Source organism: Lagenorhynchus albirostris, chromosome 2 (assembly GCF_949774975.1).
Source record: "Lagenorhynchus albirostris chromosome 2, mLagAlb1.1, whole genome shotgun sequence".
Taxonomy (NCBI): Eukaryota; Metazoa; Chordata; class Mammalia; order Artiodactyla; family Delphinidae; genus Lagenorhynchus; species Lagenorhynchus albirostris.
The window spans coordinates 176,215,744-176,241,132 of record NC_083096.1 but is presented as its reverse complement, the minus strand read 5'-3'; the positions used below and the strand labels follow the sequence as shown (position 1 = coordinate 176,241,132).

Here is a 25,389-nt window from a genome sequence, read left to right as displayed (position 1 = left end):
CCACAACTTGGGGTATCACCTCCCTAGGATTCTGGGAAAAACACAGTGTGCCTTCGGTGGGGGCCCAGTTGGATCCAGGGCCTTTAGTTGTGTCCCTGGTAGGATGCTCCCGGGAATGGCGATTGGAGACTGTGATGACAGACCGTAATTCCAACCCCGCACAAGTCTCAGCTGAGTCTGTGGCCAGGCTGGGGAGGTGCTGGTGTTAGATTGTTTCGTGTCCTCTGAGCACTCGGCCCCCTACTCCATGGTCTTTTCTATCTCCCCTATGATGGCCCATCAGTGCAGTTCTCTCTCCTGACTGAAAACTGTCTCCAGGAACCTTCATTCACAATAAGGTACAAATGATGGCTGGAACCTTTCGACAGGAATTCGAGCAGCACCTAACGGTTCGTGATGACCATTTTGTTTGTCTATATTGTTTCCTCAATGGAAGCGTTACCTGCACTGAGGGTGGGGCCCACGGAGGTTGCCATGGAATCGGGAAGATGCTGGCCCACTTCTCCATTTGCCCAGCGACTCTGAGAAGACAGCCCCTCTGAGCCAGGGGTCTCCTCCGCTGGAGCCAGCAATGCTGGGGGCTAGAAAGGTGACCGGGAGTCTCCTTGAGGGTGAAGAGGAGAAAGAAGAGTAGAGACAGAGAGTGGAAGAGGAGGAAAGGAGAGAAGGGGAGAGGGAAGCAAGGAGGTGGGAGAAGGAGGCAGGATTCAGCTCAAAACGACCCAATCAGAGGCCCCCGAGTGACAGCTGATTTTATGCATCAATTTGACTGGGTCATAGGGTGCCAGTTATTTGGTTAAACATTCTTTCTGGGTGTGTCTGTGAGGCTGTTTCTGGATGAGATTAGGATTTGAATCTGTAGACTGAGTAAAGCGGATGCCCCTCCCCAAAGTGGGTGGGCAGCACCGAATCCATCAGGACCTGAATAGAACAAAAAGGCGGAGAAAGGAGGAATTTCTCTCTCTCCCTCTCTCTCTCTCTCTCCTTCCTCTCCCTCTGCCTGACTACTTGACCTAAGTTTTCTCCTGCCCTCAAACTAGAACTTAACCATTGCCTCTCCTGGCTATCAGGCCTTTGGACTCAGACCAGAACTGCACCACCAGCATTCCTTGGGTCTCCAGCTGGCTGGCTGCAGACTGTGGGACTTCTCAGTTCCCATAACTGCCCGAGCCAATTCCTTGTAATGCACATAGATGGATACGCAGAGCTCCAATTGATCCTGTTTCTCTAGAGAGCCCTGCCTAATACACCCATCCATCCACTCTTGACCGGTTCCTCCCACTTACTCTCTGTCACAAGGTCTCATTTCTTTCCTTCATGGCGCTTATCACTACCTACAATTATAGTTTTGTTTACCTGTTTCTTTTATATTCTACCCATAAGATTATTGAGGCCCAAGCGAGCTGGGGCCCCACCTTCCTTCTGGAAGGTGTACCCACAATTCCTGGACCAGGGCACTTAGCAAGCACTCAGTAATTCTTTGTGGAGGCAGAGATGCAAGAGAGCAATGAGGAAGAAACATAAGGAATATATTATGGGAAACAATGGAAAGATGCTTCCCCAAATATCCCAGGAGCTTCTCACCAGCCCCTCGTCTAAGTGTCAGCCCCCAGCAAGGTCCGACGCTGCCGATACCCATCATCGTGCATCAACCTGCTGGGTGCATGGCATTGTTTCATACTGTCTCTGAACCAAAGTGCTGCAGTCCACATCCTGGAAAACACTGCCTGTCACAGCCTATGCTCCAAAGAATGTCACACACACCCTAAGGCCACTGATGGAGGCTCTACAGAAGCCAAGTCCCAGGTTTTTTTGTTGTTTTCTTTTTTTAACATTTTATTGGTCCGATATAACCTGCTTTTTGGAATCCTGGCCTCCAGGAAAGTTTGTCGCAAGTTCTGGAGACGACAAGTCTGGAACGGTGCCAGCACAGAGAATGAACCGCGTTATTCAGTCGAGGCGGGACTCGAGGCTGAAGGAGGTGGCGGGGCAAGATGGAAACAACTGCTGTGCTTCAGAGGCAAGAGTGGCTCTCAGCAGAGGCCATCACAATTGTGCAGAAACGACTGTTCTTCCTTTACCAGTTGCTACCTCTTAGGATAAGGATCGGGGTTTGAGTTCTGTCAACACATGTTTTCCTGACCTGCTCACCAAAATATAACAACAAACACCCTTTGGCCAGGTCTTAGCTTTTTCCTCGGTGCCACTGTAGCCAGATGTGGGGCTGTTCTCTGCGTAACACCCTAAGGCGGCCGAAGCCCATTCCAGAAGGGGCAGAAGTCCCACTCCCGTGGAGACGGACCTGAACTCCAATCCCCACTGTCTAGGCTGCTGCCTCTCAGGAGGAAGGAGAAGCTGCCTGGTTCTGCGGTCCAGGTCAGAGAAATGGACGGCGCAAAGTCATCTTTGCAGGTGAGAGCTGCCAGTCTTCACATCCCCCGTGCTGTTTTCAGCTGTCACCTCTGAAACCTGACTCGGTCATCTTCTCCCCACACGCACCTCAAGCCGAGAGGCAGGCTCTCCTCGGGGAATCCTTCCTGGGCTCCTTCGCTCTGCGGATTCTAAACTCTGAGATCAGCGGTCTCAGCGGGTGCGCCCCGGGGGCAAGGCTCAGAGCAGGTGCTGCTCTGGTCACTGATGGTCAATTCTTCTCCGTTTTCAGCATTTCCCTCGGAGGAGCGCCACCTGCTGGGGGTCTGGAGAGCGAGGAGGGGGTGCAGGTGGTTCAGTCGTCCTCATCCTCATCTTCGTCCTCAGTGTCTTTGTTGGGGGCGCACCTCTGGAAGCACTGCACCACGGTGGCCAGAAAAAAGCTGGAGATGATGGCGGCGATGGACACAGCCACGCCAGAGAAGATGATGATGAACAGGTCTGTGAGCGAGAGGCTGAACTTGCACTCGCTGAAGCTGGCCTCCGACAGCTCTTGCAGGAATATCCTCCTGTTCTCCATGGGCAGGGAGCATTGGATTTCGTCAAGGCCTGTGAGAAAGGCAGGCAGAACGAGAGAGAGGTTTAGGCTGCAGCCCAGGATTGCCTACAAGTTAGCAAGGTGAGTGCTTACCAGGTGCAAAGCAGGCGCGTGCCCCCAAACACAAAAGGGGGAAAAAGTTGACTTGAATGCAATTTAAACGTTTTCAAAAAGCCTCAGGGGAATCACATGGAAGAAACCAGAATGTGCTGGTCTCCCTTTCTTTAAGGTGTGGCACTCTTGATTTTGAATCACTCAAGGTGGTGATGGAAGGGAGCATAATCTTTTTAGGGTTTAGAAACTCTGTAGACCGTAATCCAGATCTGGTAATACCCAGCGCCCTCGGGGCAGAGGGCAGGGCAAGGCTGTGGGATGCGGAGGGGCGGTGCCAACCAATGGCAGTACCCTCCAGTGTGTAAGGCAGCTTCCCAAGAAGAATGCCAGCCTCCTTTCCACTGCCACCCAGGAGAAACTGAACAGAGGATCAGTGTAGCGCTGTAGAAACTCCACTCACTACCCTAGAAGGGTTTTCCCTTGGCAAGAGTGGGGAAAATAAATATGTAGTTATGATGCTTGCATGAGCTCCTCTGTGCTTCAGAATCACCTGAAGACTATACCGAAATCCAGATTCCCAGGCTCCGCCCCCTGGAGAATCCAATTCAGCAGGCTGCACTGGGACCCCAGCCTCTGCATTTTTAAAATCCAGGTGATTCTGATGCCGCTGGTCCACGAGGCACACGTGAGAAACATTATCTTCTAGTTGGTGAGAGAGACTGAGGGGTTTGAGAGAGAGTTCCTGGGACACCCACCCCACTACAACCAGAAGAGCCCTGGTAAACTCTGTTTTATATATTGGGGTTCCCTTTAAGATCTCATGTGAAAAGTGTCTGGCTAATTTAAAAAGAAGTTTCAAATCCACAGGTCAAAAAAAATGTTACATCTGGGTATGTGCTGAGACAGTGCTTCATAGCAACACAATAAATGCAATCTAGAGCTTACCATGGGCCAGGCACTGTTCTAAGCACTTCACACATCAGAAATAGTTTAATCCTCACAACTCTGTGAGATAGGTCCTGCCATCATCCCCATTTTACAGATGAGGAAACAGGCTCAGAGAGGTAAAGTAACTTGTCCAAAGTGGCACAGCTAGTAAGTGGCCTAGCTTGGACTCTAACTCAAACCATTGCCTCCAGAGACCTGGCCTGCAGCCACTGTGCCTCCAAAAGGAACAGAAAGCAGGTGTGAGGCTGGAGAGGAAAGCCAGGAAGAGAGGGGCCGGGGCACAGGAAGCCAACACTGTCTTCTCATGGCTGCCACCAAGAGGAGTGGTGGTGACAGCAGTTGTCGGTCACCTGGGGGTGAGGGACATGTTCCTAGTGTAATGGATTCATGGCATTTTAGAGATACCACTGTATGACTGCTCCTCTATCAGTTAGCGGTTCCCCTCGGGGTACCCCATCTACCATCAAGTGAAATGGGAGGGCAGCTACGAGAACTGCAGGCCGGTGAATTTTACCCCTTCTACTTACTCGTAGGAGCCTAAAGCTGAGGCTTGCCTGGGACAAAGGACCATCTGTAGATAGGGTGTCAACTAAGGTCTAAAGGATGAGATGGAAGCAGTTATGGAAGAACAGTCCAGGTAGAGAAGAAGGAAGCTGGCAAAGAACTCGGAGTTCGGGGAACCGTGCAGCTGGGGCATCAGAGTGAGTTCATTCAGCAAGAGCTGGGGCGGGAGAGATGGGCATGTGCTGAGATGAAGCCCCTGAGAACCGGAGTCTTCAAACAAATACTATGAAGAAAGGCCCATCTCCACCCCCAATCCTGTTATGGGCTGGATTGTATCTCCCCCCACCCCAAATTCATATGTTGAAGCCCTAACCTCCAATGTGACTATATTTGGACATAGGGTCTCTAGGGAGGTAATTAAGGTTAAATGGGGTCATAAGGGTGGGGCCCTGATCAATAGGACTGGTGTCTTTATAAGAAGAGGAAGAGATAACAGAGAGCTCTCTCTTTCTCTCTGTGTGTGCACAGAGGAAGGGCCATGTGAAGAAACAGCGAGAAGGTGGCCATCTGCAAGCCAGGAAAACAGGCCTCAGCAGAAACCAAGCCTGCACACACCTTGATCTTGGACTTCTAGCCTCTGGAACTGTGATAAAATAAATTTCTGTTGTTTAAGCCACCCGATCTGTGGTATTTTGTTATGGCAACCCTAGTAGACTAAAAACAATCCTCACTGGACAAGAACAAAAGGCACAGTATTAAGCTCTAAAGACTGTTCGTTATCAAGCATAATCTGCACATCCTGATGGATATACAATATGAACTACATACAAAGTCAAGTTACTGTCATAATTTCACGAACTTCGAATATAAGAAAATGCATGATATTAAAATGCATAAAAAGGTCAGACCTGTCTTTGATCTGGAAGAAGAGAGAAAAATAAAGTAATAGTACCTAATATTCATATTGCACTTACTACATGCAAACACTGTTCTAAGTTCTATATGCATATTAACTCTTAATTCTCACAACAACTATTATTACACCCATTTTATGAATGAGAAAACTGAAGCACAGAGAATTTACACACCTTGCCTTCAGCAACACAGCTTCACAGGGATGTGAAGACACCGTTTTGACATTAAGCTCACCTGCCTGCAATTTCTGTTTATCTTTGGCGTCCTTTCAGTTCTCAGGAAACCTTCAATTATTCTCTTTTTCAGTGCTTCCTGGTTTCAGAAAGCTGCCTTCAACCCATATCTAGCATAATCTGAAAGTCAGAATGATTCCTCACACCTCAATAATTAGCTGGTTTCTGTTCTGCAAAGAGCAGCCCTGCTAATTGCACAGCAATCCTGCCACCACCCTTTGGGTCTTTATTGTGTATCTTTCCTTCTAGCTCAGAAACAGAAGGTGGAGGAAGAATGACTGAGCTTCCTCCTTCCGTCTGTCCTGACCCATCTTTTATGCAGTCTATAGCCAACCCACTGATGCTCTTCTCCCCATGGGAACTGTTGCTCAGCAACCATACTCACGTTCCCTCCTCTCCCTGAATGGATGCCTACCTTAGATATCCAAGGAATTAGCTGGACCAAAGCTCTGCAGATTTCTCCAGTTTACACTTGACTACGTTTTTGACTATTTCTTTTCTTAAGCCAAGCTTTTGTTTACTTCTGAGCATTTTAAATGCATTTGAACAGAACAGGAGAGCTTTATGAAGAGTTATTGTGGGGTTCCCTTGCAGACATTATTTTTTTCAATGGAAAAGCAGGAAAATCAATTGACCTGCCTCTTCTTAACATCCACCCCACCCCTCCCCTCCAGCCAAAGATGTTACAAAAATAAAAAAGATGGACACCATTGGACTACATGAAGCTCAGGCAGTTTCTAAAATGAAGATAATATTTGCCATTTTCAAACACGTAACAGGTCGTTATTAAAGAGAGAAAAGGTCTAGAAGTCATTTTTTCAATGAGCTGTCTTAACTGGCAAACACCACCCCAACAAAACAACACGAGCCCACAGAGCCTGCCATTTGAATCCAACCTTTGCTGGCCACGACTCCTCAAGTCGATTTTGATTTCTACGGTGTTCTTTGTGCCTTGAGATTACGCCTGGCATTTTTACAAAGCGACACTTTTACAAACTGTCATATCACATTTCTCTGTGGCTAGAGGAAGCAGGCTTGCTTGAAAAACCCCACACACAAGCCCACCAGGAGTGGGAGGCTCTGGACCCACGCTCAATGGAGTCATCACAAGATACACTGACTTAATGGGTTTCCGTAGCTCACAAAGGGCAGAGAAAAGAGAGTCAGCAGGACCCAGCAGAGGGGGGCAAGGGCACCACTGCCGGCTGCTGTAAGGACACAGTCAAGGCCAACTGCAGAACTCAGGAGTTGGAGTAATCTGACTTTGGGGTCCCCTCTTCTCCCCTGCCGGAGCTACTCTAGACCAACAAGCGCTACCAACATTCGGGCCTGGATAATTCTTTGAGGTAGGAGGCTGTCCTATATACTGCAGAATGTTTATCATTATCCCTGTCCTCTACCCACGAGATGCCAGTAGCATCCCCACCCAGTGTGACAATCAATAATGTCTCCAGACAGTGCCACATGTCCCCAGGAGGAGGTCGGGGAAGGAGACAGAATTCCCTGGTTGAGAACCACTGCTTTAGACTGAAATGCTCAGCTAAGTAGGTAAGCTTCTAAGGCAGGGCTGCTCTTGGCTACTAGGCAGACATTTAGTTGTTAAATGGTTTTTTAATTCATGCATTAAACAAAATGGGTAAAGCTTAATGTTAGATACCAAAAAAAGAAAAGAAAAGAAAGGAGAGAGAGAAAGAAAGGACAAAAGAAAGAAGGCAGGAAGGGGGGGAGGGAGGGAGGGAGGGAAAGAGGGAGGAGAGAAAAAGAGGAAGACACAGTCCTGGCCTCAAGGAACTTAGGTCTAATAGGGGCAGCAGGACACAAGCATAAATAGTGATATTTTAGGAGAGAGAGTGAGAAGTCGCACAAGAGGTCCAGTGAAAGCCGGAGAAAAGTTGCGAGGAGAGTGCGGGGTAGGGGTCTCTGGGGGGAGGCCCGGAGGGACAGAGGGAGGATGGCTGGTCATGAGCTGTGGAGGGGAGGAGGGGAGTCCATGTGATGTCCCTACTTGATTTGGAATGTTCTCCCTCCTTTTCTGAGCCCACCTCCTCAGCTGTCTGAGTTAAGAATAGTAAACAAGAACCAGTATTTATGGGGCACTTCATGTGTGCCAGGCCCTGCTCTTAGGGCTTTATACACATTAGCTCACTGAATCCTCAGGCCAACCCGAAGAGGAGCCTCTAGTCATCCCCACTTTACAGATGTTCAAACTGAGACACAGGGAAGTCAAGTGACTTGCCCAAGGCCACACTGCCAGGAAACAGACAGAGCCTAGACTGACACCAGCCACTATGCACTCCCACCCATTTTCCCTGTCAGGGAGACCTAAGGCTGAACCAGCCCCACCCAGGGCCTCAGAACAAGTTCCCTCCTCCAGGCAGCGGCTTTTTTTTTTTTTTTTTTTTTATGGTGTAGAGCATTCCTTTCTTTCTTTTTTTTTTTTAACATCTTTATTGGAGTATAATTGCTTTACAATGGTGTGTTAGTTTCTGCTTTATAACAAAGTGAATCAGCTATACATATACATATGTTCCCATATCTCCTCCCCCTTGAGTCTCCCTCACACCCTCCCTATCCCACCCCTCTAGGTGGTCACAAAGCTCTGAGCTGATCGCCCTGTGCTATGTGGCCACTTCCCAATATCTGTCTATTTTACATTTGGTAGTGTATGTATGTCCATGCCACTCTCTCACTTTGTCCGAGCTTACCCTTCCCTCTTGTGGGCCCTCAAGTCCATTCTCTAGTAGGTCTACGTCTTTATTCCTGTCCTGCTCCTAGGTTCTTCATGACCATTTTTTTTTTTTAGATTCCATATATATATGTTAGCATATGGTATTTGTTTTTCTCTTTCTGACTTACTTCACTCTGTATGACAGACTCTAGGTCCATCCACCTCACTACAAATAACTCAATTTCATTTCTTTTTATGGCTGAGTAATATTCCACTGTATATATGTGCCACATCTTCTTTATCCATTCATCTGTCGATGGACACTTAGGTTGCTTCCATGTCCAGGCTATTGTAAATAGAGCTGCAATGAACATCGTGCATGACTCTTTTTGAATTATGGCTTTTTCAGGGTATATGCCCAGTAGTGGGATTGCTGGGTCGTATGGTAGTTCTATTTCAAGTGTTTTAAAGAACCTCCATACTGTTCTCCATAGTGGCTGTATCAGTTTACATTCCCACCAACAGTGCAAGGGGTTCCCTTTTCTCCACACCCTCTCCAGCATTTATTGTTTGTAGATTTTTTCATGATGGCCACTCTGACGGGTGTGAGGTGATACCTCACTGTAGTTTTGACTTGCATTTCTCTAATGATTAGGGATGTTGAGCAACCTTTCATGTGTTTGTAGGCAATCTGTATATCTTCTTTGGAGAAATGCCTATTTAGGTCTTCTGCCCATTTTTGGATTGCGTTGTTTGTTTTTTTGATATTGAGCTGCATGAGCTGCTTATAAGTTTTGGAGATTAATCCTTTGTCAGTTGCTTCATTTGCAAATATTTTCTCCCATTCTGAGGGTTGTCTTTTCGTCTTGTTTATGGTTTCCTTTGCTGTGCAAAAGCTTTTAAGTTTCATTAGGTCTCATTTGTTTATTTTTGTTTTTATTTCCATTTCTCTAGGAGGTGGGTCAAAAAGGATCTTGGTGTGATTTATGTCATAGAGTGTTCTGCCTATGTTCTCCTCTAAGAGTTTTATAGTGTCTGGCCTTATATTTAGGTCTTTAATCCATTTGGAGCTTATTTTTGTGTATGGTGTTAGGGAGCGTTCTAAGTTCATTCTTTTACATGTAGCTGTCCAGTTTTCCCAGCACCACTTATTGAAGAGGCTGTCTTTTCTCCATTGTATGTTCTTGCCTCCTTTGTCATAGATTAGTTGACCATATGTGCGTGGGTTTATCTCTGGGCTTTCTATCCTGTTCCACTGATCTATATTTCTGTTTTTGTGCCAGTACCATACTCTCTGGATTTCTGTAGCTTTGTAGTATATTCTGAAGTCCAGGAGCTTGATTCCTCCAGCTCCGTTTTTCTTTCTCAAGATTTCTTTGGCTATTTGGGGTCTTTTGTGTTTCCATACAAATTGTGCAATTTTTTGTTCTAGTTCTGTGAAAAATGCCAGTGGTAGTTTGATAGGGATTGCATTGAATCTGTAGATTGCTTTGGGTAGTATAGTCATTTTCACAATGTTGATTCTTCCAGTCCAAGAACATGGTATATCTCTCCATCTGTTTGTGTCATCTTTAATTTCTTTCATCAGTGTCTTATAATTTTCTGCATACAGGTTTTTGTCTCCTTAGGTACGTTTATTCCTAGGTATTTCATTCTTTTTGTTGCAATCGTCTTTTAAAGAGATGTTCTGGAACTCTCCAGCAACCCTCCTGGTCCCCAGGCCCTGACCTGGAAAGGTCAAGGTGCTGGCATAGCCTCTCCCTGGTCAGGAGAAGTGCTCTGTGGGTACTGTGAAGTGCAGATGTGGAGGGAAACCATCCTGTGAGTGTTCGAACAGACCTCCGGGGGGGCCCTGGCTCTACCTCCTGATATCCTATGATCCTGGCCCAGGTCCTGTCTCCCCAAGCAGTGCCTTGTGATGATGCTCTGAGCATGTAATGAGGGGATATCTGAAAAGCTCTTACCAGGGTGCCTGGCCACCATTCAAGCTTGAAAAAGCCACTGTTAGTATCATACAGATTTTCAAGGTTTCAAATTGTGAGCAGGCCTGACTCCTGGTATCTGATGAGGGTGGCTTTGTTAGTCAGGGTTCTCCAAAGAAACAGAACCAATAGGATGAGTATACACGGAGATACTTATTATAAGGAATTGGCTCATGGAACTATGGAGCTGACAAGCCCCAAGATCTGCAGTCAGGAAGCTGGAGACCCAGGAAAGCTGGTGGTATAGTTACAGTACGAATGCCCACTGGCTCAGGACACAGGGAGGGCCAGTGTTACCGTTCTATCCGAAGGCAAGAAGGAACTGATGTCCCAGCCCTAGGCAGTCATGCAGGAGGGGTTCCCCCCTACTCGAAGGAGGGTCAGCCTTTTTGCTGTAATCAGGCCTTTAACTGATTGGATGAGGTCCACCCACATTAGGAAGGGTCATCTGCTTTACTCAGTCTACTGATTCAAGTGTTAATTTCATCCCCAAACACCCTCACAGACACACCCAGAATAATGTCTGACCAAATATCAGGGGACCCACGACCCAGTCAAGTTGACACATAAACTCAGCCATCACAGTGCTCTCTACACTTGCAGCAGCAGCAGGAGAGATGCTTCTCTAATTACATTAGGATGAGGCAGAAATTTAAATGAAACTCTCCTTTCCTCTACTTGCTCAAGACATCTGAGATAGGGAGGTGGAACTCGTTAAGGATCCTTAATGCCAGAAAGATCTGCATGTCCAGAGTCATCCTGACTACAGAGCCAGTGGAGCCTCCTTCTCTGCTCTTCCTCCATCTCCTCCCTCCTCCTCCTCCCTTTCCTTTCCTTCTCTGTCTTATCCTTTGCAATTTTAAAATTTTGGTAAAATATGCATAACATAATGGTTATCATTTTAACTATTTTTAAGTGTATAAATTCATTGGCATTAAGTACATATACCATGATGTATGACCATCACCACTATTTATTTCCAAAACTTTGTCATCCCCCAAACTCTGTACCCATTAAACCGTAACTCCCCTTGCCTCTTTCCCAGCCCCTGGCAACCACTCCCTACTTTCTGTCTCCATGAACTGCCTAATCATATAAGTGGAATCATACAATATTTGTCATTTTGTGACTGGCTTATTTCATCTAGCATAATGTCTGCGAGGTCCAGCCATGTTGTAGCATGTATCAGAAATTCCTTCTTTTTTTTTTTTTTGCGATACGCGGGCCTCTCACTGTTGTGGCCTCTCCCGTTGCAGAGCGCAGGCTCCAGACGTGCAGGCTCAGCAGCCATGGCTCACGGGCCCAGCCGCTCCACAGCATGTGGGATCTTCCCGAACCGGGGCACGAACCCGTGTCCCGTGCATCGGCAGGCGGACTCTCAACCACTGCGCCACCAGGGAAGCCCCAGAAGTTCCTTCTTTTTTAAGGCTGAATAATATTCCATTGTATGGTGACACCACATTTTGTTTATCCATTCATTACTGATGGGCACTTGGGTTGTCTCCACCTTTTGGCTATTGTGAATAATGCTGCTATAAACCTTGGCATACAATAGACTTGTTGAAGTCTCTGCTTTCAATTCTTTTAGGTACATAACTGAGAAGTGGAATTGAGGGATCATATTGTAATTCTACATTTCATTTTTTGATGAACGACCATAGTGATTTCCGCTATGGCTACACAGTTTATACTCCCATAAACAGTGCACAAGAGGGGCCTTCCTTGGTAGTGCAGTGGATGAGACTCTGCACTCCCAATGCAGGGGGCCCGGGTTCGATCCCTGGTCGGGGAACTAGATGCCGCAACTAAGAGTTTGCATGTCACAACTAAGGAGCCTGTGTGCCGCAACTAAGGAGCTGGCGAGCTGCATCTAAGGAGCCCAAGAACCGCAGTTAAGGAGCCCACCTGCCGCAACTAAGGAGCCCATGTGCTGCAACTAAGGAGCTGGTGAGCATCTACTAAGGAGCCCTGGAGCCACAACTAAGGAGCCCACCTGCTGCAACTAAGGAGCTCACGTGCTGCAACTAAGGAGCTGGTGAGCCGCAACTAAGGAGCCCTGGAGCTGCAACTAGGGAGCCCGCCTGCCACAACTAAGACCCGGCACAACCAAATAAAAATAAATAAATAAATAAATATTAAAAAAACAAAAACAGTGCACAAGGGTTCCAATTTCTCTATATCCTTGCCCACACGTGTTATTTTACATTTTAAAAAGTGGCCAACCTAATGGAAGTGAAGTAGTATTCATTTTCCTGGTGGTTTTGATTTGCATTTCTCTACTGACTAGTGATATCCAGCATCCTTTCATGTGTTTATTGGCCTGCTCCTTCTTTTTAAATGAAGGCCATAGTCTCCTAAACAGCCTGCATGGGGCATTTCATCAAGGATTAGCAGCCATGTTGCAAAAGGTTGGTCCCAGGTAAGTCAAACCTGGGTAGAAAACAGGGCTGAGAAACCCTGGGGGGGACCCAGAGGCACACTGGGCAGATTTCTGAAAAGGAAGACTAGGCATATCTCTCAATCCAGTATATTCACTTACTACTTCCCGCGCCTTCATCCACGCCCTAAACTGGGAAGAATGTGTGTGCAGGGGGTGGGTAGCATTTATTGAGCACCTGTTACGTTCTGATGCAGTGCACACCCCTTAACACACGTCATTTACAGTTGACCTCCAACTGGGAGGTGAGCGGCATTATCCTCAATTCATAGCTGAGGAAGCGGGTCTCAGAAATCTTTGGCAATTCACGTACTGTTAAATAGGGAAGCCCAAATTCAAACTATCCTCTCACTTTGTTTTACTCCAAAGCCTGTGTTTTTCCCGTCACTCTATGTTGTCTGTAACGCTGAAGAAAGTGACATCCTCAGCCTCAGGAAGTTTATAATCTGACAGAGGAGCCCAAACTAAAATACATCAAGCAATGGGGAAGGAAGACAATATATGGTTGAGACTCGACTTTGGGCTCTACAAATTCAGAGAATGAAGAGCCAGGGTGTGTGGAAGGTCTGGTAATACTCATCCATATTTATGGAATGAACACATACCTTTGAGTTCAGGGGATTCCTGGGGAGGAATGAGAAAGGCATTGCAGGCAAGAGGCCCGGATGGAATCTGGAAGTGTGGGTGAGAATGACATTAGAGGCGCCCTCCTGGGCTAGAATAGCGACCCCCAAATACAATATCTTCCCAAATGGCTGCCACTGGCTGATGTCCAGTGGCTGCGTGTGGAGTCGACGGAGCACGTCATGGCCAGGATCTGAGAATCTGGATTAAGAGATTAAAGGATGGCAACCGCTGAGCCAGGCTCAGATTGCAAAAGATTTTTTTATTTTTTGTCAAAGCAACAATAGTGGTCTTTTATCTTAAGAATCTAAAAAAACATTCAAATCAGCAGATAAGGCAATGTTGTCACATGGAGACAACTGTCAGGCCGCCCTAATGCGACAGGACACATGCTGTGAGCCTGCTCACTCATTCATGTCACCTGCTGGCCCCTGTGCAGGCATGTGAGTTTGTAACCCCCTGGGGCAGTGTTTCTGCCTGTCCTGCATCCCAGAGGCAGCCAGGGACTGCAAGGCATGGGCATAAGTTTAGGGTAAGACCACCCGCCTGTGACTAAGATCTCTCGGAAGCCTAGAGTCTACAGCTATGATCCTCCGGCTTTTGACTTTTACATAATGGTACAAAAATTTTTTCAAATAAGAAATAGGGCTTCCCTGGTGGCGCAGTGGTTGAGAGTCCGCCTGCTGATGCAGGGGACACAGGTTCGTGCCCCGGTCCGGGAGGATCCCGCATGCCACGGAGAGGCTGGGCCCGTGAGCCATGGCCGCTGAGCCTGCGCGTCCGGAGCCTGTGCTCCACAGCAGGAGAGGCCACAACAGTGAGAGGCCTGCGTACCGCAAAAAATAATAAATTAATTAATTAATTAATTAAAATAAGAAATAGAGGAGACTGACACAGGGCTACAGCTGATAATTCTTCTCAGGACATTAAACACACACACGCCATCATCATTTTATAAAAGAGAACATTGGTACATCATTAAAGTTAAGAAAGGCAGGATAACAGCAAATCAGTTAATACACTGGCCTTAAAAAACACTCACCACAGTGCCCTCATTGCTCTCATTTTGCCTGGAAAAAAATGACCCCTGATAAAAGGCCACATTTGGGAAGCATCGTCATATTCCGTACTCTCTATCCCACCTGGAACAAGAGCCCGGGGACCACTTCCTTATTCTTCAAGACCAGAGGTACACCTGCAAACTACAGCTCCAGGCCCAAATCGCCCTTCCTTCCCTCTCCCACATGTATTTGTAAATAAAGTCTTACTGGAACACAGCCAGACCCCCTGGTTTACACATTAGCTAAGGCTGCTTTCGAGCTACAATGGTAAGTTTGAGTAGTTGCAAGAGATTCTATGGCTCACGAGGCCTAAAATATTTACTACCCAGCCCTTAATAGAAAGTCTGCCAACTCCTGTTCAAAACTCAACCCAGTAAACACCTCCTCTGGGAAGCCTGCCCTGAATGTTTCCTGTGCTCCCCCTTCCCCTGAATCAGACCCCTCCCTTCCTGGCCCCCCACGCCTCCTCCACAAAAGTCAACTCCTCCACGGGGCGGCCTGTGTCTCTCCCATCTGCAGACACAGCCGCCAGCTCAGGGTCTGACACACAGCACACGAACATCAGGAAAGCTGGGAAAATCTAAAACAACTCAGAAATACCTGGGTGAGAAGGATCCTCGTGCATGGCTCCCAGCCGGGGTCCTGCAGGTGGGCTGGGGCTCTGTAAGCAAGGACTAGTTGCCAAAAGGCCAATCAGTCACTTGTCTGTGAGAAGGCCTCAGGGGCTATTTACTCGAACATGCAATTTGGTAGACAAAATCTTTCAAACTCAGGGTCTGGAAACATTAATACAATAGGTTCTTTACTGGCAAAAATGCTGGGAGCTATCAACTTTTGTGATTTCTCTGTCTTCTTCAGTGAAGTGCATCCGAGATGCGGAGACCACTTCCTATTTACTACATATGATTTCTGAAATAATACTAGTAATAGCTGGTGGGTTCAATAGATAACTCAGTTCCCGCCCTGAGTTTAGAACTGAATGATTGAGAGACACAGGACTCAGGGGAAATAGGTGAGAACATCAGTTTTGTTACTGATGAAACTGCAGGAGCCTATGCTGTCTTCCTGTGTCTACCCTACTGGCAGCCCCAATTCTCCCTGCAGCAGCCAGAATGAGACTTTTACAGAAAAACTTATATCCCATCATTCTCCTGCTCAACACCTCCTACCACCACCGCCACTAAGGCTCCTCCTATTTCCCAAAGTGAAATCCACGATCCCTACCACTGTTCCCGCAAACCCCTCACTCCACCTTGCTTGCCATTCCTCAGACACCCCATGCACAGGCCTACCTCAGGGCCTTTGCACCTGTTCCCTCTGCCTGGCTCACTCCACTTCCTTAAGGTCTCTGTTCAGATGTCACTTTATCAGAGATGCTCTCCCCAGCCCCACGATCACTCCCCATCCCCTGTACCTGGCTTTATTTTTCTCTATGGGACCACCTGACATGGTATATGTGTATCTATCTGTTTATTTCCTGCTTCCCTGCCCCTCTCCACTCAATTGTCAGCTCTGGGAGGTCGGGCTTTTGGTTTTGTTCCCTGCTGTATTCCCAGTACCTAGAACTTTCAAAAGTATTTTTGAATGATGTATGAATAAAGACAGGATTGGAGAGCGTGGCTTAGTTGCATGGCCACAGAGGGGTTCCTAGACCACCTCCCCAAACAGACAGTCCATCCCACCTAATGGCTGATGGTGCTGGACAAGCACAGGTCCCTCCCTTGCAGGACAGAAGTCCTTTACGCTAAATCCATCGCCATACACCTTGCAGCTCACTAGGACGAAGAAGAAGCTGTATATATTTCTCCCATGCTTTTCCCTCTTGGGAGGTGGAAACATTCACTGCTCTTTGGACACAGATGGAGCAGAACAAAGTAACTCTGCAAACAGTGAGGGCAAATCAGCTATAACCCCCTGCAGCCTTACCACATGCTGGGTAGTCTTCTAAGCATTGCACTGTCTACACTCCTCTAATCCATAAAACAAGCTCTGTGGCTAGTACTATAGTGACCCCGGTCAGCAGACAAAGAAGCTGAATGCTACTTCTGTTACCTGCTTCCGGTTCTCTGGCTGAGAAATGATGGAGCCAGGATTTGGAGTCAGGCGGTCTGACTCCAGAGCCTATGCTGTTAGCCGTTACCCTCCCCTATTGTCTTAAAAATGCTTGCACAAGTTATTGTGGGGATACTGAGACCCAGTGAGTCACAGACTTAAGCCAAAGCTGCCCAGGAAACTTGTAAACCCAGTTTGGAACCCACGTCACCTCCAGTGGTGGCCCAAGCCCAGAGTACTCCGCGGGGAGAGGTCATTCTAAAGGGTCTGGGTGTTGTCGTATTTCCTAGGACTGCGGTAACAAATTATCACAAACCAGGTGGCTTGAGACAAATTCGTTCTCTCGTAGTTGCTGAGGCCGGAAGTCCAAAATTAAAGTGCCCGAGGGCCAGGCTCCCTCTGAGGGCTCGAGGGGAGAATCCTTCCTGGCCTCTTCCAGCTCCTGGTGGCTCGTGGCATTCCTTGGCTTGTGGGAGCATCACTCGGATCTCTGCCTCTGTCGTCATGTGGCTTTCTGCTCTGTATCTCTTTCACATCTCTCTCTTTCTCTTACAAGGACAGCTGTCATTGGATTTAGGGCCCATCCTAAATCCAGGATGATCTCACCTCGAGATCCTTAACTCAGTTATATGGACAGACTCTTTTTCCAAATAAGGTCACCTTCATAGGTTCCAGGCATTAGGGCTTGGACATATCCCTTTGAAGGATGCAATTCAACCCAGTCCAGGTGTCTTATGTGTAACAGTCATTTGTCATCCTTCAGCTTCTCACCTCCATCTCTCCTCATTTGGAGTCCGCTCCCAGATTTCATTTTGGGCAATCACCTCTCACCCCATGGGTACGTCTTAGTGAGACTTTCTTCAAATGCATGGCCCCTCACCAGAGTCTCTCTGTCCCAATACACTGAAACTTGAGTGGACTGACCAAAAAATATGGCCAGAGCCCGTTCAATCCAGCAGCCCCGCCCTGGAGAACTCCTCAACTGGTTTTTCCTTTCCAGACTCCCAGGGCTGCCTCATTCTTTTCTGAGCCTGCTTCCCCAGCTTTCTCTTCAGTTCTGTGAATTACCTGACGTACCTGCAATGAGTCCTTTTCTTGCTTACATCAACCAGAGTTGGCTTCTGTTGTTTACAGTCAAGAGGCCCAATAACCAATGGATTATATGAAAACAGAGTCAGGTCAGCCCCTGTTCCACAGTCACAAATCATCTCACTCTGCCCTGCTGTCCCACAAAACCACGTGTTTGGCGGTTCCAGGCTCTGGAGGAAGTGCAATTGATTCTGTGCAACCCATCTCCCCTCCTAGGGAGACAACTCAGGGAACAGGCACGACTGATGGGAAGCTGAGTTCCTACCTTCTGTCTTGTTAGGGGTCTTCCTTCAACACAGACTGACCTTCCACTAAAACAAAGTGGGCTCTGGCTCGTTTGGGTCCAGGCGGAATGTGGTTCACTGCTCCTTTGCTTCAGAAGCACCTCCTTCTTTTCCACCAGGCAACTCCGAAGAGATGGGCCATTCCTCGTGCAGGGTGGCTTGGCTCCCTGCCTGCTGCCGCCCTTCCTGGTCCTCTGCCCTTGACTGATGACATCTCCCCAGCAGCTGACACCTGAGCCGGAGAGCGTGAATTGCTGCCACTCTCCCGAAATAGATGGTGACACAGCAGAAGGCAGAGTAAGATTTATCTCTCGCCCATGCCAACAAACAGGCCTGCAGCCAGGCCTTTCCCCTGATCTGGCCTCTCGGGAACTGCCACTAAGTGCTTTTTGTCATTAAAAATATATTTTTGCTTTCCTAATTCCACTTATTATGCAAAGCCTCTGTATACACTGAAACAATAGAAGTAAACAAAAAGAAGCGGGATAAAAGAACTCACAAATACATGTTTAACACACTGGCTTACACCTTGCTAGATTTTTTTCTTCTGTGTGTGCACGTACTCCCCGGAGTAGAAATACACTCCGCCACTCTGGTGGATAACCGTTCTGGGAACATCTTTCATTCCACCAGTATAATTATCAAACATCATTTGTAATGGCTACAGTGTATTTTATTACGCAGATGAGCCATGATTTACTTGCCCAATCACTGAATGTTTCCAGTTTTTTTCTTACTAGAAGCAAAGCTGCTATGAGTACCGCGTACACGTTTTAAATTATTTCCCCAAGACACATTCTGCCAAGTTGGAGGTTGTGTGAGAGTCCCCGAACTCACGCCCACAATGGATTTTGTCACTTTTTCATCTTTGCCAACCTGATAAGCCATAAAAGTGCACACTGGTGATTGAATTTGCATTTCCCTGATTACCAGGAGAGCTGACCATTGTATGGTGTGCTCACCACCCACTTGGAGCTGTTTTTCTGTAAAGTGCCTGCCCAAGGCCTGTGCTAAGAGCTTCGCAAGGCTTACCAAGGTACGAGACGGCCCTGATGAGAAGAAACACTGGCGAGAGAGTCAGGCTGATCCCCTCCACCCAGCTCACTGCTGGCGCTACAGCTCCCAGGGAAGGGGGTTCCCTGTCCCACAGCCGGGAGGAAGGACATTGTCCAGGACCACTGCTGTCGGTCCCATTGGCCTTGGCCAGAGTTCTCCACTGCCTCTTCCACTCTCCTCTTCTGCTCATTGGAGTAAGAGGGCTCGGCCTGGGCTGGTGAAACACCCAGCCAGGCCCTCCCTGCCAGCCTTCCAGAACCCAAACCCAAAGGACCAGGAAAAAGCAGCAGCTTTGGTTCTTTTACATGCACAGCCGGACTTTCAGCCTCTGACGTCATAGCATCATACAGAGTTAGACTTGAAGGTGCCCCTCCCCAACCTCTCTCCTTTACTTTACAGATGAGAGGCCCAGAGAAGTTAGGCAACTTGTCTAAGGTCACATGGAGTCTGGACAGAACCCAGGTCTCCTGACTCCCCGTTTAGCACTCTTTTGAGGTTCTTAGCTCAGGTTCTTAGCTCACCACAAGCGCCTGGAGTTGCATGTGCTGTGGCCCTTGCTGCAGCCACTGCGTGTTACACGGGAAGACTGCACGAGGGGGCGTCGCAGATGGCAGGCAGGGCTTGCTCATGCTTCTGGGGAGCACGATGCCGGGGAACACCAGCTCTCATGTTTCACAGTGCTGACCTTTGCTCCCTACCACCACCTTCATTAAGTATCACCACATAGGGGAAAATTCCCACTTCTCACCGTATCAGCCGGCAGACACTTCATCTGATTAAGTAATCAGCTGATTTCTACTAGAGGAAGACGCAGCTGCAGTTTTGGGTCAAGGGCTCCTGCTTGGTTCTGGCTCCGCAGAGCATGTCCTGTAGAAGGGGCAGCACGGAAGAGTGGATCCTGCACCAGGGTTGAGACTTGTGTCTGCTGTCCTCCACTCCAGCCTGACTCCCACCCCGAACCTCAGGACACTGACATTAGTCACACACACAAGCATGGAAAACTGACTGACTCACAATGCGGTTTGCCCAGACTGTCCTCCCCCGGTAAGAAATGAGCAGAGATGATCCTGACAGCTTACACTTTTATTCTCTGGGAAGCTTGCAAGCATTTCCACTATCACCACCACTTGCCATCAACTTGACCACCACCATTCCTATATCCACCATCTCTGCCGTGATGCCCACTTTGGCCAAGTCCACCATTTCCAAAATGATGCCCACTCCCCCATGTCCTCCACCTCCACCCTGAGGACCACCTCCCCATGTCCACCTTCTCTACCTCACCCATGTCCACCACGTCCACCCTGATGCCCACCTCCCCACGTCCGCCATCTCCACCCTGATGTCCACCTCCCCATGTCCACCTTCTCTACCGCCCCATGTCCGCCATCTCCACCCTGATGCCCACCTCCCCATGTCCGCCATCTCCACCCTGATGTCCACCTTCCCATGTCCACCTTCTCTACTTCCCCATGTCCGCCATCTCCACCCTGATGCCCACCTCCCCATGTCCGCCATCTCCACCCTGATGCCCACCTCCCCACGTCCGCCATCTCCACCCTGATGCCCACCTCCAGTATTTCTACCACCATCACCACCAGGGCTGCCACCTCCATCATCCATCACAGACATTTGTTACAAGTTGGGCCCTGGGCTGAGGATACCAACCTGTGTCTAGTTATTATAACTGATGAACTGGTTAGAACCTTCCGGCAAGGCCCGCATGAGGAAGTCTAAGACTGGCCTCGTGAGCCTGGTACCTCCCACTACTCATGGTGATTGATGCTCTATACTGCTCAGAGTCCCCCACTGGGCCTCCCTCCTTAGACCTGCCCCGCTTAGCACCCAGTGTCCCAAGTTAATCTCTGTCAGCGGACTCACTGGCCAGCTGGAAGAAGCGGTCCCGGGGGTGAGGAGGGGTGTGTGTGTTAAGCGGGCCCCCTCAGATTTCACTGTGGAGGTGACGTTCTATGGGGAAGTCATATTTATTGAAACTCATCGTTTGCCAGGAACTATGAGAAGTACTTCCCCATTACCGTGTCATTTAATCCTCTTTCTCCACAGCCCTTTTGAAGAGTGGTTCTCATCTGGGGGTGATCTTGCCCCTCAGTGGGCATTTGACGATGTCTGGAGATATCTTTGGTTCTCACACTAGGTGGGGTGCTACTGGCATCTACTGGGTAGAAGAAGGGATGTTACTAGCCAACGGTGCCAGGGTGACCCCCAAGGCGAAGAATTAGCCAGCCCATAATGCCCATGATGCCGAGGCTGGGATGCCTGCTTTGGAGTATTTTTTTTTGTAGCCCCATTTTTCTAATTTAAATTTTGTGGTAAAATTTGCCATCTTAACAATTTTTAAGCATGCAGTTCTGTGGCATAAAGTACATTCACATTGTTGTGCCACTATCACCACCGTCCATCTCTAGAGCTCTTTTCATTCTGCAGAACTAAATCCCTGTTCCCATTAAACACTAACCCTCCATTCTTCCGTCCTCCCAGACGCTGGCAACCACAGTTCTGTGTCTGTGAAATTTGCCTCTTCCAAGGTGCCTCAGATAAGTGGGATCATACAGTATTTGTCCTTTTATGACTGGCCTCTTTCACTTAGCATCATGTTCTCAGGTTCATCCATGTTGTAGTGTGTGTCAGAATTTCCCTCCTTTTAAGGCTAAATAATATTCTGTTGTATGCATGGACCACATTTTGTTTATCATTCATCCACCGATGGACACCTGTGTTGCTCTCACCTTTTGGCTATTGGGAATAGTGCTGCTACGAACATGGGTGCAAATGCGGGGTAGGTTTTAGATGCAGAGACCGGGGCTCTAAGAAGCCGTGTGACTCACCCGAAGTCATACAAGTCGTCTGGGAGGGTCTGGACTTAAGGGCAGGCCTGGCTGTCATCACAGCCCATCCTCTCGCCACGACACCACGGTGTCCTCAGTCTTGGTCAGGCTCACTCACATATGGGTCATGGGTTGGACTTCACTTACCTGCCTCTCTCTGGAGTGACCTGGTGGCTGCCCCATCTGTGCTGCTCGTGACGACCACTCCAGGACGTCTTCCCACGAGTGCTGGTACTTCCCTCTCAACCCATAAAGCTCTCTCTATGCCCCGGATGGCTCCGAAACAATTTACCAACACAGAAATTCTGATTTTTCTGGGAAGTCAGGAACCAGGCTGGTTTTTTTTTTTTTTTTACATTTATGCTTCCTCTGGCAGCGGGGACCAGGGGGAGCCCCAGGATCCCGGGGGCGGACACCTTCACCCTGCAGTTTTCAGCGGGTCCTGGCACTGTGGCAACTGCTGTCACTGGAGCCAGAGTTGTGGGCTGTTGGGAAGTGACTTCAGGGTACGGCGTTTGTGGGGGGGCGTCGTTAGAAACAATGTGTGCAGGTGGAGAGGATGCATCGTTATCTGACCCTCTCCTTTCACAGGTGGAGAAACCGCCCTGGGGAAGTGAAGTTACTTCCCCGTGGTGACAGAAAAATGCCCCCCAAATGACCACGTCCTAATTCCTGGAATCTGAGAAAATGTTACCTTTGAAGATATGATTAAGTTCAGGGTATGGACTGTCCAGGTGGCTCCAATGTAGTCACAAGGGTCCTTATAAGAGGGAGGAAGGTCAGAGTCAGAGAGGAGGTGTAAGGATGGAAACAGAGATCACAATAATTCGGGGCCATTCACGGAGCCCAACAGCTGGTGGTCCCTCCTCATAGAGTGTCACAATCAGTGTCCTTGTAGTTCGTAACCATGGGTCCATCTTCAGAGGCCAAAACAAGTTGCTCACATTCAGTGACAGCTCCTCAGACATCAGGAGACAGGGGCTATGTCCTTCCACGTCTGTCCTTAGATAAACATCCATATTCCTATGTCAATATGGTCTTATTCTCCAAATACAAAGAGTCTCTGGCAATTTCCAACAGACAGGAAGCCCAGGTAACTGCTTACAAGCTGCAGTTTGGTGAGGCCTGGGGGCTCTGACCTTCCCTCCAGGCCTCCCCGCATCTGAAATTCTACACAGACTGTGCCTCCACAGTGAGCAGCGGTCCCCTCCTTCTGCCTTTACTGTATTTATTCCTGGTTAGCCCTCAAGTCACTACCACTTTGCTGAGAGTTAGTTTACCAAACTGTTTTCTCTAAGCAAGGGGGGTGGTTCTGGAGGCCACCTCGTCTCCGACCTCCTCCCCTTTGCCTTGTGTTAGCATCCATCACTGAGTCATTCATTCAGTCAACAAATACATATCGAGCACCTAATATAGGCCAGCTCTGAGGTAAAAACAGTGAAAAAATCATTTGTGACTACAATTTAGTGAGGGGAACCAGACAGACCACGAGTAAATCAGTAATATGTATTATGCAGCAGATGGTGACAGGTGTTATGGAGAAAGAGAAGCAAAGTGCGGAGGGAAGGAGAGCTGGAAGCGGCGGGTCGCAGGATTCAGTGGGGCTGGGAGGAAAGGCTTGGTGAGAAAATGGTATTTGAGCAAGCAGCTAAAAGGAATGAGGGAGAAAGTCATGTCGACATCAGGAAAGGGTGCTCCAGGTGGAGGGAGCAGCAAGTGCAAAGGCCCTGGGGTTGAAATATGCCTGGTGTGTTGGGGGAACAATAAGGGGTCTGGGTGCCTGGATCAGAGTGAATGAAAGGGGAGTCGTAGGAAATTAGGCCAGAAAGAAAGGAGGAGGTCAGATCATGGGGGTGGGGGGCTGCTTAGAAGCCCCTGGAAGAACCTTGGCTTCTAATCTCAGTGACATGGGAGTTACTGAAGAGTTCTGAGCAGAGGAAGGACATGACTTGATATCTTTCTGGCAAGCAGGGAGGGGTCATTGTTCCAGATAAAGCTCTCAGAAGAGCAGAAAGTAGGAGCTGAACTTGCTTTCAACAGGTGTTCAGTCTACTCTGGTTTCCACTAATATGTTCGTCAGCTTTGATTTCCTCCAAGTCAAGGTTCTGAGTTGGCAAGACTAAGTTTCGTTCTGCACCTAAAGCAGGAGCTGTGGACCTGAGAGGGTGGGCTTGCGGATAAAGGACCTGGTTCTGACATGATATTTAAGAAGCCATGCAATGGTTGGTGACAAAGACCCTGGCTCATCCCTCCCTCTATCACTTCTTGGCTGGTGACCTTGGCCAAGTTACATTAACCTGTCTGTGCCTTGGAGTTCTCACCTGTAAAATGGGGTGCGCCTGGCACTGACCTCTTTGGAAGACACCCATAGACTTAGAGCTACACTGTCCACTACAGTAGCCACCAGCCACATGTTGAGAACTTGATCACGGCCATTCTGGACTTAGATGTGCTGTGAGTATAAAACACACCCAGATTTTGAAGACTTTGTACGAAACAAAGAATGGAAAAGTATCTCATGAATGAGTTTTCTATTGATAAGTTGAAAGAATAGCATTTTGGATGCGCTGGATTAAATAAAATACTGAAATTCATTTCACCTACTCGTTTGATTTACTTAAATGTGGCTACTAGCAAGTTTAAAATTCTAGACGTGCTTTGAATCCTATTCCTACTGGGTGGAGCTGCCCTAGAGTGCTTAGCTCAGTGCCTGGAACATAGTAGACACGCAATAAATGGAGCCAATGGGAGAAGCCTGCTCAGGGCAGGAAGCAGGGACAGCCCTCAGCCACATAGACAAGCGCCCGATTTGTTCCTTTAGAACCTTATTTTCCCACATGCAAAGGAAGTGAAGCAACTGGTTCTTGACGTCATAAAATCCAAGGGCTGGATGCCATTTTGGAGGCTACCGAATCCATCCCCCTGCCTCTGGCAAGGAGGGTGTTTATCGTTATCCCCTGCAGTATCGTCCCAGGGCTGCCGTAACACAGCACCACAGACTGGGGGCTTTACAACAGAAATGTATTGTCTCATAGTTCTGAAGTCTAGAGGTCTGAGACCGAGGTGTGGGCAGGGCTGCTTCCTGCTGAGCGCTGTGAGAGAGGCTGCTTCCCCTCTCCTAGCATCTGGTGGTTTGTTTGCAATTTTTGGCGTTCCTTGGCTTGTAAAGGCATCACTGAGCTCAAACTTCACCTTCATCTGGTGTTTTTTTCTGCGCCCATCTGTGTTCAAACCTCCTCTTTTTTCTAAGGACACCAGTCACACTGGATTAGGGTGCACCCTAACGATCTCATCCTACTCAATTATATCTGCAATGACCCTTGTATTAATCATGATTTTTACATTCTATATTTTATATAGCTTTGGCATCTTGGGGCCTTGCCACCGGGGATGGATGTCCCTCCCGGGGTTGGCCAGCTCCTAGAGACAGTAAACCCTCACCAGTGAGCACACCCTTGACATGCAAAGCTACCAACCCAAGTCCATACCGCACCCACCTCCTTTTATCAGGTTCTTGCAGTCCGAGACACTATCTCCCTGCCCTAAATCACCACAGGGCCAGGTACACGACAGCTAAGGATCACCCTTTTAGCCAGAGCCTCCTGAAATTATTCAAACTAGCCAACCTTTAACCTGCCTCCTCTGCTTACCCTGCCATGCCCATTCCT

General features: G+C 48.3%; 1 protein-coding gene across 1 annotated transcript in view; it reads right to left on the bottom strand.

Moving 5' to 3' along the window:
* Nucleotides 1–1,508: 1,508 nt before the first annotated feature.
* LRRC38 (leucine rich repeat containing 38) overlaps nt 1,509–25,389 on the bottom strand; it is a 34,946-nt gene continuing 11,065 nt past the window's right edge. Inside the window, exon 2 of the mRNA XM_060141974.1 lies at nt 1,509–2,979. Coding sequence (XP_059997957.1) covers nt 2,726–2,979 — 254 coding nt within the window. The 3' untranslated portion in view covers nt 1,509–2,725. The remainder of the gene's footprint in view (nt 2,980–25,389) is intronic.